This window comes from Chiloscyllium punctatum, chromosome 10, assembly GCF_047496795.1.
Source record: "Chiloscyllium punctatum isolate Juve2018m chromosome 10, sChiPun1.3, whole genome shotgun sequence".
Classification (NCBI taxonomy): domain Eukaryota; kingdom Metazoa; phylum Chordata; class Chondrichthyes; order Orectolobiformes; family Hemiscylliidae; genus Chiloscyllium; species Chiloscyllium punctatum.
Window position 1 is genome coordinate 75,474,241 of NC_092748.1, and position 18,198 is coordinate 75,492,438.

General features: G+C 39.6%; 1 protein-coding gene across 25 annotated transcripts in view; it reads right to left on the bottom strand.

Moving 5' to 3' along the window:
* Positions 1-17,048, bottom strand: part of LOC140482304 (mucin-13-like) — a 91,097-nt gene extending 74,049 nt beyond the window's left edge. For 7 of the 25 annotated variants that reach the window (XM_072579548.1, XM_072579557.1, XM_072579551.1 and 4 more), the window contains exons 1-7: positions 16,928-17,047; positions 8,923-8,946; positions 7,404-7,427; positions 5,888-5,911; positions 4,370-4,393; positions 2,869-2,892; positions 1,371-1,394 (exon numbers count right to left, since the gene is read on the bottom strand). In XM_072579548.1, coding sequence (XP_072435649.1) covers positions 1,371-1,394; positions 2,869-2,892; positions 4,370-4,393; positions 5,888-5,911; positions 7,404-7,427; positions 8,923-8,946; positions 16,928-17,015 — 232 coding nt within the window. In that variant the 5' untranslated portion in view covers positions 17,016-17,047. Of the gene's footprint in view, positions 1-1,370; positions 1,395-2,868; positions 2,893-4,369; positions 4,394-5,887; positions 5,912-7,403; positions 7,428-8,922; positions 8,947-16,927 lie in introns of all 25 variants that reach the window. The other 18 variants (XM_072579556.1, XM_072579569.1, XM_072579566.1 and 15 more) reach the window with 13 other exon arrangements.
* Positions 17,049-18,198: the final 1,150 nt, after the last annotated feature.

Consider the following 18,198-nt stretch of genomic DNA (forward strand, 5'->3'; position numbering starts at 1 on the left):
CATTTTTACCAGTATAATCCATTTTATTCATACACAGTAATTTACTGTATTATGTACGGTAGCACTTGAGCATTTCAGGATGTCAAAAGTACAGAAGATTGACATTCAGCCCTCTCTCTTTGTGCTGACTCTTTTTGAGAGCAATTTATTTTCTGCTATTACTCCGGTCTTTCTACATAGCCCGTTGCTTTTCTTCTATTTGTCTGCTTTCCCGTTCCATTCTGAAAGCCCTTCGTGAATCTCCCTGCACTATCCTCTCAGATGGTTTATTTGGATCCTAATCCCTTGCTGCATATTGCACATTCTGGTTCTTTTCCAAGTCATTTAAAATTTATTAATGACCCTTCCATTGACATTGTTCCACCTCACAGACAGTCTCATTCTCCTTTCCTCTCAGCTCCCTCATGGTAGACCTGTTACATGTTACATCCTCCTTTTAACGCATTAAATTAATTTTTTATTGAGCATTGTCTGCAGGATCACCTTGATGCTGCACTTAACATGTCTTCCCACACTCTGCAACAAAACATTTTCCATCCCCTGGTTGGTGATAAAACCATATCAGGTGATACAGGTCATGGATCTAGTGCATGTTCAGAGTTTTATTCATTCACTGCTCCAGACTGGATTTTGTCCTGCTTCCCACTTCTTACAATGCAACAATGTCTTCACCCCTATCTGACTTTGTGTTTCCTTAGCATTTGTCTACTATTTCCCCAAGATTATTCCTGATGAAGGGTTCCTGCCCTAAACATTGATCTCCCTACTCCTCAGATGCTGCTGACCACTTCAACCATTTAACCTTCTCAGATTTTCAGACCAATCACGTTCCCATCTGTCTATTGGTGCTTAATTCTTTTACTCTGTCGTTGTTAGATTTTAGAAATCAAGTTAGATAAGAATGTACTGATGAACATCTAACACACAGTAGGGTCACAAACACTGCACCACTAAAATGTATTTGCCACTATATATTGGAGAAAAGGTGAATAGCCATGAAATTCTAACTATGATCATTCAACTTAAATACAATTAGTATTTTTCTTGAATAGCCAGATTAGAATTTCTTTTTCCCTGGGAATTTTCTTTGAATGAGTAATAACAAAATGTACAGACTAAAAGAACCCACTTTTCACAATCTGAAATGGATGTGATTGCACTGTTTGCATCATGCTATCAACATTTATCAGAAAAATAAACTCCTCCCAATCATGTTTAACATCCATGCATTTCTAAACTTGACGATAGTACTTCGAATGGAATTAACAGCATTTTCTAATGTGAGAGCTTCACTCAATCCCATTCTTTGGGTTTTCAAACATCAGTTCTGAAGCTGGCATTTCAATCGACATATAATATAAAGATTGTACCTGTCGTGGTTGTTGTAGTTTTGTCTGAAAGAAAATTGATTTATATTGTTAATGTGAGAAAATTTTATATTTGAAATTAATTTCTCAAAGAAAATGTTTTTTTCTCATCATTGATGATGTTCATTTTTAGCAGTATAATCCATTTTATTCATACACAGTAATTTCCTGTATTATGTACGGTGGCACTTGAGCATTTCAGGATGTCAAAAGTACAGAAGATTAACATTCACCCCTGTCTCTTTGTGCTGACTCTTTTTGAGCGCAATTTGTTTTCTGCTATTACTCCGGTCTTTCTTTATAGCCCATTGCTTTTCTTCTGTTTGTCTGCTTTCCCGTTCCATTCTGAAAGCCCTTCGTGAATCTCCCTGCACTATCCTCTCAGATGGTTTATTTGGATCCTAATCCCTTGCTGCATATTGCACATTCTGGTTCTTTTCCAAGTCATTTAAATTTATTAATGACCCTTCCATTGCCATTGTTCCACCTCACAGACAGTCTCATTCTCCTTCCTCTCAGCCTCCTCATGGTAGACCTGTTACATGTTACATCCTCCTTTTAACGCACTAAACTAATTTTTTATTGAGCATTGTCTGCAGGAACACCTTGATGCTGCACTTAACATGTCTTCCCACACTCTGCAACAAAACATTTTCCATCCCCTGGTTGGTGATAAAACCATATCAGGTGATACAGGTCATGGATCTAGTGCATGTTCAGATTTTTATCCATCTACCACTCCAGAATGGATTCTGACCTTCTTCCTTGACAATAGCTCCCACTTCTTGCAATGCAACAATGTCTCCACTAATCAGTGATGACCCCCATCTAACTTTATGTTTCCTTAGCATTTGTCTATTATTTCCCAAGATCATTCCTGATGAAGGCCTCCTGCCCGAAACATCAATATTCCTGTTCCTCAGGTGCTGACCTCCTCAACCATTTAATCTTTCCAAGTTTTCAGACACATTCACGTTCCCATCTGGCTATTGGGGCTTCATTGTTTTTTGTGGTTTTTGTTGGAGTTTAGAAATCATGTTACATAAGAATGTTCTGATGAACATCTATCAAACACTGCACCACAAAAATGCAATTGCTGCTGTATATTGGAGAAAAAGTGAATAGCCATGAAAGTCTAACTATGATCATGCAATTTAAACACAATTAGTAATTTTCTTGAATAGCCAGATTAGAATTTCTTTATCCCTAGGTATTTTTTTTCAATGAGTCATGATAAAATGTACAAACTAAACAAACCCTCTTTTCAGAATCTGAAATGGATGTGATTGCACTGTTTGCATCATGCTATCAATAAGTTATCAGAAAATAAACTCCTCCAAATCATGTTTGACATCCTTGCATTTCTAATCCTGATGATTATTCTTTGAGTGGAATTGACAGCATCTTCTCGCAAGAGAAGTTCATTTAGTCCCATTCTTTGGTTTTCAAACATCAGTTCTGACGCTGGCATTTCAATCAATGTATAATATAAAGATTGTACCTGCAGGGTCTATTGGAGGTGTGACTGAAAGAGAAATGGTTTATATTGTTAATGTGAGAAAATTCTACGTTTGAAATTAATTTCTCAAAGAAATGACCTTTCCAGTCTTTGAAGATGTTCATTGTTATCAGTATAATCCTTTTCATTGATACATAATAGTTTCCAGTATTATGTACAGTGGGACATGAGCGTTTCATGATATCAAACGTAAAGAAGATTGACATTCAGCCCTTTCTACATGTGCTGATTCATTTTGAGAGCAAACTTATTTTCTGCCATTACTCCAGTCTTTCTACATAGCCCATTGGTTTTCATCTAACTGTCTGCTCCCCATTCCACTCTGAAAGCCCTTCATGACACTCGCTCCAATGTCCTCTCAGATGGTCTATTCGGTTCTGAATCACTTGCTGCATATTCCGCATTGTGTTTCTTTTCCAAGTCATTTAAAATTTATTAAAGACCTTTATTATTGAATTGATCTTGTTCCACCTCTAAGACAGTTTCATTCTCCTTTCCTCTCAGGCTACCTAAAGTAGATGCATGATGGACCTGTTGTTAAAGCCTCCTTTTAACACACTAAACTGATTTTTTATTTGTCATTGTCTGCAAAAACACCTTGATTCTGCACTTAGCATGTCTTCCTGCAATCTGCAACAAAACAGTTTCCATCTCCTGATTGGTGATAAAACCATGTTACGTGATATAGGTCATGGATATAGTGCATGTTCAGAATTTTATTCATTCACTGCTCCAGACTGGTTTTGTCCTGCTTCCCACTTCTTACAATGCAACAATGTCTTCACCCCCAACTGACTTTGTGTTTCCTTAGCATTTGTCTACTATTTCCCCAAGATCATTCCTGATGAAGGGCTCCTGCCCTAAACATTGATTTTCCTGCTCTTCAGATGCTGCTGACCACTTCAACCATTTAACCTTCTCAGGTTTTCAGACACAATCACGTTCCCATCTGGCTATTGGTGCTTAATTCTTTTACTCTGTCGTTGTTAGATTTTAAAAATCAAGTTACATAAGAATGTACTGATGAACATTTAACACAGAGTAGGGTCACAAACACTGCACCACTGAAATGTATTTGCCACTATATATTGGAGAAAAGGTGAATAGCCATGAAATTCTAACTATGATCATTCAACTTAAATACAATTAGTATTTTTCTTGAATAGCCAGATTAGATTTTCTTTTTCCCTGGGAATTTTCTTTGAATGAGTAATAACAAAATGTACAAACTAAAAGAACCCACTTTTCACAATCTGAAATGGATGTGATTGCACTGTTTGCATCATGCTATCAACATTTATCAGAAAAATAAACTCCTCCCAATCATATTTAACATCCTTGCATTTCAAATTTGATGATAGTTCTTTGAATGGAATTAACAGCATTTTCTAACGTGAGAGCTTCAGTCAATCCCATTCTTTGGGTTCTCAAGCATCAGTTCTGAGGCTGGCATTTCAATCGACATATAATATAAAGATTGTACCTGTCGTGGTTGTTGGAGTTGTGTCTGAAAGAAAATTGATTTATATTGTTAATGTGAGAAAATTCTACATTTGAAATTAATTTCTCAAAGAAATGTTTTTTTCTCATCATTGATGATGTTCATTTTTACCAGTATAATCCATTTTATTCATACACAGTAATTTCCTGTATTATGTACAGTGGCACTTGAGCATTTCAGGATGTCAAAAGTACAGAAGATTGACATTCAGCCCTGTCTCTTTGTGCTGACTCTTCTTGAGAGCAATTTATTTTCTGCTATTACTCCGGTCTTTCTACATAGCCCGTTGCTTTTCTTCTATTTGTCTGCTTTCCCGTTCCATTCTGAAAGCCCTTCGTGAATCTCCCTGCACTATCCTCTCAGATGGTTTATTTGGATCCTAATCCCTTGCTGGATATTGCACATTCTGGTTCTTTTCCAAGTCATTTAAAATTTATTAATGACCCTTCCATTGACATTGTTCCAACTCACAGACAGTCTCATTCTCCTTTCCTCTCAGCTCCCTCATGGTAGACCTGTTACATGTTACATCCTCCTTTTAACGCACTAAACTAATTTTTTACTGAGCATTGTCTGCAGGATCACCTTGATGCTGCACTTAACATGTCTTCCCACACTCTGCAACAAAACATTTTCCATCCCCTGGTTGGTAATAAAACCATATCAGGTGATACAGGTCATGGATCTAGTGCATGTTCAGATTTTTATCCATCCACCACTCCAGAATGGATTCTGACCTTCTTCCCTGACAATAGCTCCCACTTCTTGCACTGCAGCAATGTCTTCACTAATCAGTGATGACCCCCATCTAACTTAATGTTTCCTTAGCATTTGTCTATTATTTCCCAAGATCATTCCTGATGAAGGGCTCCTGCCCTAAACATTGATTTTCCTGCTTCTCAGATGCTGCTGGCCACTTCAACCATTTAACCATCTCAGGTTTCCAGACACAATCATGTTCCCATCTGGCTATTGGTGCTTAATTCTTTTACCCTGTCGTTGTTAGATTTTAGAAATCAAGTTACATAAGAATGTACTGATGAACATCTAACACAGAGTAGGGTCACGAACACTGCACCACTATAATATATTTGCCACTATATATTGGAGAAAAGGTGAATAGCCATGAAATTCTAACTATGATCATTCAACTTAAATACAATTAGTATTTTTCTTGAATAGCCAGATTAGAATTTCTTTTTCCCTGGGAATTTTCTTTGAATGAGTAATAACAAAATGTACAAACTAAAAGAACCCACTTTTCACAATCTGAAATGGATGTGATTGCACTGTTTGCATCATGCTATCAACATTTATCAGAAAAATAAACTCCTCCCAATCATGTTTAACATCCTTGCATTTCTAATCTTGACGATACTACTTTGAATGGAATTAACAGCATTTTCTAATGTGAGAGCTTCAGTCAATCCCACTCTTTGGGTTCTCAAGCATCAGTTCTGAGGCTGGCATTTCAATCGACATATAATATAAAGATTGTACCTGTCGTGGTTGTTGTAGTTGTGTCTGAAAGAAAATTGATTTATATTGTTAATATGAGAAAATTCTACATTTGACATTAATTTCTCAAAGAAATGTTTATTTCTCATCATTGATGATGTTCATTTTTACCAGTATAATCCATTTTATTCATACACAGTAATTTCCTGTATTATGTACGGTAGCACTTGAGCATTTCAGGATGTCAAAAGTACAGAAGATTGACACTCAGCCCTGTCTCTTTGTGCTGACTCTTTTTGAGAGCAATTTATTTTCTGCTATTACTCCGGTCTTTCTTCATAGCCCGTTGATTTTCTTCTGTTTGTCTGCTTTCCCGTTCTATTCTGAAAGCCCTTCGTGAATCTCCCTGCACTATCCTCTCAGATGGTTTATTTGGATCCTAATCCCTTGCTGCATATTGCACATTCTGGTTCTTTTCCAAGTCATTTAAAATTTATTAATGACCCTTCCATTGACATTGTTCCAACTCACAGACAGTATCATTCTCATTTCCTCTCAGCTCCCTCATGGTAGACCTGTTACATGTTACATCCTCCTTTTAACGCACTAAACTAATTTTTTATTGAGCATTGTCTGCAGGAACACCTTGATGCTGCACTTAACATGTCTTCCCACACTCTGCAACAAAACATTTTCCATCCCCTGGTTGGTGATAAAACCATATCAGGTGGTACAGGTCATGGATCTCGTGCATGTTCAGATTTTTATCCATCCACCACTCCAGAATGGATTCTGACCTTCTTCCCTGACAATAGCTCCCACTTCTTGCAAGGCAACAATGTCTTCACTAATCAGTGATGACCCCCATCTAACTTTATGTTTTCTTAGCATTTGTCTACTATTTCCCCAAGATCATTCCTGATGAATGCCGCCTGCCCGAAACATCAATTTTCCTGTTCCTCAGGTGCTGACCTCCTCAACCATTTAATCTTTCCAAGTTTTCAGACACATTCACGGTCCCATCTGGCTATTGGGGCTTCATTGTTTTTTGTGGTCGTTGTTAGATTTTAGAAATCATGTTACATAAGAATGTACTGATGAACATCTAACACAGAGTAGGGTCACAAACACTGCACCACTGAAATGTATTTGCCACCAAATATTGGATAAAAGGTGAATAGCCATGAAATTCTAACTATGATCATTCAACTTAAATACAATTAGTATTTTTCTTGAATGGCCAGATTAGAATTTCTTTTTCCCTGGGAATTTTCTTTGAATGAGTAATAACAAAATGTACAAACTAAAAGAACCCACTTTTCACAATCTGAAATGGATGTGATTGCACTGTTTGCATCATGCTATCAACATTTATCAGAAAAATAAACTCCTCCCAATCATGTTTAACATCCATGCATTTCTAATCTTGACGATAGTACTTTGAATGGAATTAACAGCATTTTCTAATGTGAGAGCTTCAGTCAATCCCACTCTTTGGGTTCTCAAGCATCAGTTCTGAGGCTGGCATTTCAATCGACATATAATATAAAGATTGTACCTGTCGTGGTTGTTGTAGTTTTGTCTGAAAGAAAATTGATTTATATTGTTAATGTGAGAAAATTCTACATTTGAAATTAATTTCTCAAAGAAATGTTTTTTTCTCATCATTGATGATGTTCATTTTTACCAGTATAATCCATTTTATTCATACACAGTAATTTCCTGTGTTATGTACAGTGGCACTTGAGCATTTCAGGATGTCAAAAGTACAGAAGATTGACATTCAGCCCTGTCTCTTTGTGCTGACTCTTCTTGAGAGCAATTTATTTTCTGCTATTACTCCGGTCTTTCTACATAGTCCGTTGCTTTTCTTCTATTTGTCTGCTTTCCCGTTCCATTCTGAAAGCCCTTCATGAATATCCCTGCACTATCCTCTCAGATGGTTTATTTGGATCCTAATCCCTTGCTGCATATTGCACATTCTGGTTCTTTTCCAAGTCATTTAAAATTTATTAATGACCCTTCCATTGACATTGTTCCACCTCACAGACAGTCTCATTCTCCTTTCCTCTCAGCTCCCTCATGGTAGACCTGTTACATGTTACATCCTCCTTTTAACGCACTAAACTAATTTTTTATTGAGCATTGTCTGCAGGAACACCTTGATGCTGCACTTAACATGTCTTCCCACACTCTGCAACAAAACATTTTCTATCCCCTGGTTGGTGATAAAACCATATCAGGTGATACAGGTCATGGATCTAGTGCATGTTCAGATTTTTATCCATCCACCACTCCAGAATGGATTCTCACCTTCTTCCCTGACAATAGCTCCCACTTCTTGCAATGCAATAATGTCTTCACTAATCAGTGATGACCCCTATCTGACTTTGTGTTTCCTTAGCATTTGTCTACTATTTCCCCAAGATCATTCCTGATGAAGGGCTCCTGCCCTTAACATTGATTTTCCTGCTCCTCAGATGCTGCTGACCACTTCAACCATTTAGCCTCCTCAGGTTTTCAGACACAATCACGTTCCCATCTGGCTATTGGTGCTTAATTCTTTTACTCTGTCGTTGTTAGATTTTAGAAATCAAGTTACATAAGTATGTACTGATGAACATTTAACACAGAGTAGGGTCACGAACACTGCACCACTGAAATGTATTTGCCACTATATATTGGATAAAAGATGAATAGCCATGAAATTCTAACTATGATCATTCAACTTAAATACAATTAGTATTTTTCTTGAATGGCCAGATTAGAATTTCTTTTTCCGTGGAATTTTCTTTGAATGAGTAACAACAAAATGTACAAACTAAAAGAACCCACTTTTCACAATCTGAAATGGATGTGATTGCACTGTTTACATCATGATATCAATAATTTATCAGAAAAATAAACTCCTCCCAATCATGTTTAACATCCTTGCATTTCTAATCTTGATAATAGTTCTTTGAATGGAATTGACAGAATTTTCTAACGTGAGAGCTTCATTCAATCCCATTCTTTGGGTTTTCAAATATCAGTACTGAGGCTGGCATTCCAATCAATATATAAGTTAAAGATTGTACCTGCAGGGCCTGTTTGTGTTGTGCCTGAAAGAGAAATGATTTATAGTGTTAATGTGAGAAAAGTCTACGTTTGAATTTAATTTCTCAAAGAAATGATCTTTCCAGTCTTTGAAGATGTTCCTTATTTTCAGTATAATCCATTTCATTGATCCATAATAGTTTCCTGTATTATGTACAGTGGGACATAAGCGTTTCATGATATCATCACTTGACCTGCACATCTTTGGACTGTAGGAACAAACCGGAGCATCTGAAGGAAACCCACGCAGAAAAGGGGAGAATGTGCAAACTCCACAAAGACAGTCACCCGTGGCTGGAATCAAACATGGATCCCTGGTGCTGTGAGGCAGCAGCAATAATCACTGAGCCACAGTGCCGACCCTAAATAGAACCCCTACAGTGTGGAAGCAGGCCATACAGTCCATACCGACCCTCTGAAGAGCTCCCCACCCCTTTCCTGTAATCCTGGATTTCCCATGACCTCTCTACCTAGTCTGCACACTTTTGGACTGTGGGAGGAAACCCACACAGACACGGTGAGAATGTGCGAACTCCACAAATACAGTCACCTGCGGCTAGAGTCAAACCCACTGTGAGGGAGCAGTGCTAACCACTGAGCCACCAGTAACTCACCTCTTGAACACAAGCAGCTTGGAAAAAATTCCTCCTCTTCTTCAGGCAGAAGAAACATCGATGCAGCAACACCTGCTACGTCCATCTCAGATTCTGAGGTTTCTTCAATGTCTGATGCAAACGGAGGAACCATGGGTTCCGGAAGGGAGTCATTTTGCTCCCACACTATTTGCAAATTTCCAACTTTCAAATAGTTGTTCAGGACAGTCACACCTACCTGAACTTTATATGTCACTGGACCTGATCTCGTGTTGACCCTGCATCTTAGCCATGCAAGACCATTCCTAAATAAATGGTGACTCGGGGTAAACCTTGTAAAATGTTTCTGTCATATGATGAAACATTGCACAGGCTAATGATTGCCCAAATGGCAGTCTCGTATGTCTCCCCTTATTTCTGGGAATCCTCATCTAACCACAATTGCAAGAATGCATTGCTCATGTCCAGCTTCATGAAGGATAGCTCCCCGACCAGCCTTACATATAAATCATCTATGCGAGGGATTGGATATTCATCCAGCTGCAAAAAGTAGTTTGGTTAAAATCCCCACAAAGGCGAGCCAACCTGTTTGACTTCAAAATCCATACAACTGGTGCTGCCCATTCCACAAACTGGATGGTTTGATGTTTCTGTCACTTTCCCACCTTCTGGTTTCTGCATCTACTTTTGCCTGTGAGGCAGAATTGTGGAATTGCTTCCTGATCAACATGCAAGGTGTCTTTGGTTCCTTTGATAGTCCCTAGACCTTGCTGAAAACCTTCTGGATATTTAATTAGGGCTTCACTCATTTTCTAATTGAAAAACGTTGAGCCAATCTCTGAATCTTTCTCAACCAATTTCCCCTCAAGTTTGGGTCCAAGTCTTTTACTACAATCAGTGGTAATTGAACCAACTGCTTCTTATAAGCTTGTACCCTTGATCGGTCAAAGTTTACCAGTATTACTTCTCAGTATAGCCAAGGTCTTAAGCAAACTTAAGAGTTGGAGTCCATAGCAAACTTTGTTTAAGATTAATTCTGCAATCACTGAAACAGCCGTGCTGGTATTAACTTCCATTAGAAGCAGGTGATCATTTAACCCGACGATTATTTTGATTACTTCTGATTCGGATGTTTCTAAGCAATTTGATCCAAATGAGATGTAGGTGGACTTTCCAGGGTGTGCACTCTCCTGAATACTGACCTATGAATCCTCTTACTCAAATTAAGTCCAATGGATCGCTCTTAACTAAGTCCATCAGCTCTTGAAAGGTTTTAGGGTCTGGTGCCTCAGGGAAAGTTAGGCTCTTAATAACAGAAAAAGCAATGGGTCTTCAAGCTGTCTGGAGAATTACTCACCGCTTTTCAGCTGCCTCAATCTCGTTTTCCCAGAAAACAATAACACATTCTTTCCACATACTGGGCCTAGTCTTTGACAGCAAGATTGAATAAGGCAAGCTTCCCAAATAATGGCATGATGCCAGAAATGATTCCCCAACTTAAAGATGAATATGCGAACAAATTTCTTCAGGATTGTGCTTTTCTGTCATCGCCACTGAAATAAATCCTCAGAGGCCGGTATCCCCTCACCAAGTCACCCTTTATTTACACGTGGAGAGTCATTGACACTGATCCAGCTTCTTCAGAGCCAGCTCTCAGAGTAACAGAACCTCTGACACTCATGCAAATATCTATTGGCTAGGGTTCCCTGACTGGACAAGATTAACAGTCGCAATCAGGGAACTCACATTCTATGAGATCCCTGAATGACCTCGTTGCAATCACTACAGTGACCTTGCCAGGTATGGTCCTTCACTGCATCACATTCCTGCCCCATTGAAGCCCACGTGTTCCTGACTAAGAAAAGGCCTCCTCCTGAATTAGCATGTTCCGAGCCAGGCTTTACCATATCTCGGTAAAAACAATGACTGCAGATGCTGGAAACCAGATTCTGGATTAGTGGTGCTGGAAGAGCACAGCAGTTCAGGCAGCATCAAAGTAGCTTCAAAATCAACGTTTCGGGCAAATGCCCTTCATCAGGAATAAAGGCAGTGAGCCTGAAGCGTGGAGAGATAAGCTAGAGGAGGGTGGGGGTGGGGAGAAAGTAGCATAGAGTACAATGGGTGAGTGGGGGAGGGGATGAAGGTGATAGGTCAAGGAGGAGAGGGTGGAGTGGATAGGTGGAAAAGAAGATAGGCAGGTAGACAAGTCTGGACAAGTCATGGAGACAGTTACTGAGCTGGAAGTTTAGAACTAGGGTGAGGTGGGGGAAGGGGAAATGAGGAAACTGTTGAAGTCCACATTGATGCCTTGGGGTTGAACTGTTCCGAGGCGGAAGATGAGGCGTTCTTCCTCCAGGCGTCTGGTGGTGAGGGAGCGGCGGTGAAGGAGGCCCAGGACCTCCATGTCCTCGGCAGAGTGGGAGGGGGAGTTGAAATGTTGGGGCACGGGGCGGTGTGGTTGATTGGTGCGGGTGTCCCGGAGATGTTCCCTAAAGCGCTCTGCTAGGAGGCACCCAGTCTCCCCAATGTAGAGGAGACCGCATCGGGAGCAACGGATACAATAAATGATATTAGTGGATGTGCAAGTAAAACTTTGATGAATGTGGAAGGCTCCTTTAGGGCCTTGGATAGAGGTGAGGGAGGAGGTGTGGGCGCAGGTTTTACAGTTCCTGCGGTGGCAGGGGCAAGTGCCAGGATTGGAGGGTGGGTTGTTGGGGGGCGTGGACCTAACCAGGTAGTCGCGGAGGGAACGGTCTTTGCGGAAGGCGGAAAGGGTGGGGAGGGAAATATATCCCTGGTAGTGGGGTCTGTTTGGAGGTGGCGGAAATGTTGGCGGATGATTTGGTTTATGCGAAGGTTGGTAGGGAGCACCAGGGGCGTTCTGTCCTTGTTACGGTTGGAGGGGTGGGGTCTGAGGGCGGAGGTGCGGGATGTAGACGAGATGTAGACAATTTTTTTTAAAAGTCTAACAGAGAATATTAACTAACAACTATTAACAACTCCTTTCTCTTAAACCTATCTTTTACCTTCCCCTCTACAATACTAGTCTGATAAAAAAATCCCGATTATGATTTACAGAATAAAAGTCATGCCTCCCTTTGCATATAATGTTGCCCCACAAATTGGTGCTTGGCATTGCTGTTTCCAGTGCCTGAGTTGATGCCAGATGGCCCATCCAGTTTAATTCTTTATTTTTTCCTTTCTGGTGGCTTGTTAGCCAAAAGACCAACAGATATAGGCTGCTAGTAAGAGCTCTCCGAGAGGTATTTGTCTGGAGAAGGTACTTGTGCAGAGAAAACATCAAAACTGTCCTGAAGAGAAAAATCTACAGAGAAAACTCAGCAAAGCTGAGTGGTTTTGAAACGTGATTTTTTTTCTGTAAATCATAATTGGGATTTTTTTAATCAGACTAGTATTGTAGAGGGGAAGGTAAAAGATAGGTTTAAGAGAAAGGAGTTGTTAGTTAATATTTTCTGTTAGATTTTTTAAAAAAGTTGTCAATTTTTACTTTAAATAGTGACTTTTGGGGTAGTTCTTTGCCTCTTTAATTTTGACAAATTACAGCACGGGGTGAATCTTTTCTGTGCTGCTGATTTAAATTAGCAGAGGGGTTTACCCCATGTTGTAACACATATAATTCCAAATTTTCATTGAATTCACATTTCACCGTCTGCTGCGGTCAGATTCGAATCAGTCTCAAAAGCATTACCTCAGTGTCTGGATTACTAGTCAAGCCACAATACCAATATTGTTCCCTTATCTCCTTGCAGGCTCACTTTCAATAGAACCAATGCTTACTTTGTGAATTTTTTTAAATTTAACTTTTTATAGAAACTTTTATAATCTGTTTTTATATACCTGGTCAACTTTCTCTTGTCAATATCTAGATTACGACCTCTCATGATTACTGTTGTGCCTTTCTGTAGTGCCCAAGTGATTAATGAGTTTATGTTGAAGGACAAAAGGAACCACAATATGCCAGTCTGTTGCCCACATGTGTATCATATGAGTCACCAGTGACTTTTTTGCTAAGGTCATAAATCATGTCCAGTCAAAGACATCCCTCTAGGAGTTTCTCAGCATGGTGTTCTAGGCCCAACGTCTTCATTAGAGTTGTGCTCGAAAAGCACAACAGGTCAGGCAGCATCTGAAGAGCAGGAAAATCAACATTTTGGACAAGAGCCCTTCATTAGGAATGGAGGTAGGGAGCCTCCAGGGTGGAGAGATAAACGACGTGGGGTGTGGGTGGGGGGATGGGGGGGGGGATGGTGGTGCTGGGGGAGAAGGTAGCAAAGAGTACAATAGGTGGATCAGGGTGGGGATGAAGGTGATAAGTCAGAGGGTGAATGGCAGGTAGGACAGGTCATGAGGACAGTGCTGAGCTGGATGTTAGGAATTGGGGTAACCCCCATTCACCTATTGTACTCTTTGCTACCTTCACCCCAGCCCAGCCCCTACCCCCCATTTATCCCTCCACCCTGGAGGCTCCCTGCCCCCATTCCTGATGAAGGGCTTTTGCCCGGAACATTGATTTTCCTGCTCCTCGGATGCTGCCTGACCTTCTGTGCTTTTCCAGCACCATTCTAATCTAGTCTCTGATCTCCAGCATCTGCAGTCCTCACTTCTGCCCAACTGGCTTCAGTCAGTCCATCAATTATTATCCTTCTACTGCAAGGTTAGAACTGGGAATGTTTGTGCCAATGATTATACAATTCACGACTCCTTCATTACTGAAGCAGTTTATGTTGAAAAGCATCAAGATCTGGAGAATATTCTGATTTGGCCAGAGAAGGGGAAGCACGTGTATTAATATGAACATATTAGTTATGTTTTCGGTAGCAGAAAGTCCTTTTGCAACACAAAATGCCAAGCAATGACAGAGTCTAACCATTGTCCCTTGACATTCAAAGATGTTTTCATCAATGATTTCCCCACATGCTGAGGTTACCATTGATCAGAAACTGAACTAGACTAGCTATACAAACACAATGGCTACAAAAGCAGGTCAGAGGCTAGGAATCCTACAGAGAGTCAATCACTTTTTGATTTTTCAAAGCTTTTCCACCATCTACAAGAGACAATTCAGTAATACGGTGCTCTGCCCTACTGGCCTAGATAAGTTTAACTCCGAAGATACTTAAGAACTTGATACCATCCAGAACAAAAGATCTGCTTGATGGGCATTACATCCACAAACATTCAAACCCTCCACCACTGATGCTCAGCTGCAACATTAAGTAGCATTTGCAATGCAGAAATTCACCAAGGCTCCTCAAACAGCACCTTCAAACCAATGATCATGATCATTTAGAAGAACAAGGGCAGCAGATATGTGGGAACCCATCCAAATCACTTATCATCCTGAGATGCAAGTTCCCCTCCCCAAATCACTTATCATCCTGAATCGGAAAAATTATCATCATTCCTTCTCTGTCAAAACCTTAGAATCCTCTCCTGGTATAATATTATATGTATTATGTGTGTACATACTTCAAATGGACTGCAGCAGTTGGAGAAGGCAGCTCGCCACCATCTTTTCAAGAGCAACTAGGGATGGGTGATATACGGGCAGCACGATAACTCAGTGGTTAGCACTGCTGCCTCCCAGTGCCAGGGACCCGTGTCGGATTTCCACGTTGGGCGACTGTGTGGAGTTTGCACATTCTTCCTTCTGCGTAGGCTTCCTCTCACAATCCAAAGACGTGCAGGTCAGGTAAATTTGCCATGCTAAATTGCCCATAGTGTTAGGTGCATTAGTCAGGGGCTAGTGTAGGGAAATAGATCTGGGTGGGTTACTCATTGAAGGTTTGGTATGGATTTGTTGGACCAAATGGCCTGTTTCCACACTGTAGGGAGTCTAATCATGTTTGTCACCCATGTCCCATGAATTAATAAAGAAATTGTATAGTTATCCAATCACTTTGCCCTGAAAATGCTAATGGATGCGTCACACCTAACAATATTCTAGTTAGACTGCTGAGGTGTCTTAATCAACACCTGAAATGCCTAGCTTTGCCACCAGACTGAAATCTGAGCTGGTTGAATCACTTAAATATACAATTATGGAATTCTCGGTAAGTGGCTGTTTGAATCCAGAGGGAGAGCAAGATGTCAGACTGAGTCAATAGCCTGCCTGGACATTCGATCTCGGTCTCCAAGTAGATGACTGCCATGAACCTATGCTTTTCATGCAAGAAGCAATACCTTGCTCACTGTCGAAACTGCAATTGGTCTGGTTGTCAGTAACTTATGAACCAGGGTGTCTTGGGTCCAATGGACATCAGCACTTTACAATCTCTCACCATTTAAGAAGTGATCTGAATCTTCATTCCTCTCACAAAAATGAATGATTTCATTACTATCCACAATATATTAAATCTGCCATATTCTTGCCCAGTCACTCAGCCTGTCTAAACCCACTTGAAGCCTTTCCGCATTCTCTCCAACTCACACCCCTGCCATGTTTTGTATTGTTTGCAAACTCGGAAATATTACAATTTTCCTCAGATCCAAATCATTGATAATATAGATTGTGAACAGCTGGGACAGAGCATCGATCCTCACAGCATTTCACTTGCAACAGTCAACCAATATGAGAAAAACCCATTTATATCTGTCAGTGAATACGCTAATGAAAAACATCTTTTAGTTTTAAATTGAGTTTCAATATGCTGTTCAATCATATTTAGCATTTGATAACATAGAAATTAACGTGTATTTCACTAATCATTGGCTTGAAACCTCTTTTAAAATTTCCTAGTACCAAAAAGATTATTTTAAACCTCAATTTATTATGCCGTTCCTTCAATTTCAGTGTTGTATTGATTGCATTCAGTGTATTTTAGTGGCCCAAAGGAGTTCTTTTCTGTGTTTTACTCAATGTAATTTTGCCACATAAAGCTAGTTGTAAACTGTGAATGTAAGTATGCACTGTTAAAGGGTTAGTTAAAAAAGGTATGAGAACAGCTTCGCCGGAGCACGGTTCAGTGGTTTGGTAATCCGTTGGAAGAGGAAAAGAAAATGGATCAGAGCTAGAACCAAGTTAAAAAGATTTCAAAGGACCTTTCAGTCAGAAAGGCAGGTAAACCATCCTCCTTTAAAATTCATCGGCACAAATTAAAACACTTTCACACCATTTTAAGATGAATTACACAATTTTTAACCTTCAAATAACCAGATAGCTATTAGACAACTTCACTTGTGCCAAGTTATTTAAATAAGATCCAACTACTGTATCATAACAGATTTAAATATAGCACCAGTTATAGTTTCTTGTATATTTATAAGGTAGAATAATTTCTAAGACTTTTATCATTTCATTACTCATTATATTCTCATGGACTAGAACATGAAACATTCTTACATATTTTCATTTGAAACGTTCACTTCTTACCGGTCCCACATTCAGCATTGTATAAAAGGATAAGAATTCCACAAAGAAGGATATTTCTTAAAGAGTAGGTTGATGTTAGTGAAAACATCTTTCCACACAATGTACTTTAATTTTCAGCTGAAGACTTGTTTGCTGCACGGCGATAAACGTGACAAAGCTGCTCTTGTCGTGTGGTAAGAACATTAATTTAGATGGGTGCAATAAAATACATCAGCAACATTAATGAACTTTAAACCTTCATACATCACTAATTACATCAGCATGACATTGGCTTCTGTTCAGATGTGATACTATTTTGATAATTACACCTTTCTGACACACTGTTCTACTTTATATTGATAATTGAAAACTTGCAAAGGGACAGTGAAAAACGCATCTCAATATAGTACATGAAGAGAGTCTGGAGTGCTAAACCAAGACCAATTCATCCAGAAGTTATTGATGCAAATACAATCTTAAGCTCCTGTATTTTATTTTCATTCTCTATTTACTAACTTGTCTATCCACAGCCTGATACAGCATTTCAGTGAAGCACAACACAAACACATGGAACAGCATCTTATCATTTGACTTCGCATGTCACAGCCTTCTTGACTCAACTTTGAGCTCAACAACTTTAGATCATAACCTCTGCCACTATCAGGCTCTATATGTTTATTTTGTTCTCTTTTTCTCTTTCCCTCTATGCTGTACTGCCTGTAGATACAGTCTAAGTATCAAGCGTAAGATTGTAAATGTACTCAGTTATACCAACTAGACAGGTTGACCTAGCAACACAGGATCTTGTCTCACATGCTTTGGCCTCATATTTTCTGAAACCCATTTTTCTTGCCATCTTTCTCTGTCCTTCTGGTGAGGTGTTGGGATGAACCAACTTTGAAATTAAGAACTGATGTAGCATACACTCCCATTAGTGAGAGAGAGTTCCAAACATCTAAAGACGTTTGTGTGTAATATCGCTTCTGAATAGTTTTGCCCTAATTCTCAAACTATGCCCCTAGTTCTAGAATCCTCAACTAGTCAAATCAACTTATGTTTATCTACCCCATCTAACCTCTAAAGTCCAGTTATCATTCTTGTAAACCTATGTTGTATTCCCTCCAAGGTGAACATATCATTCCTACGGTGTGATGGCCAGATCTACTTGCAGTACCCCAAGTGGGGTCTAAGCAGGGTTTTGTATAACTGTAGCATAATGTCAGCATCCTTATACTCCAGTCCTCTAGATTTAACCACCAGCATTCCATTAGCTTTCTTGATTACTTTCTGCG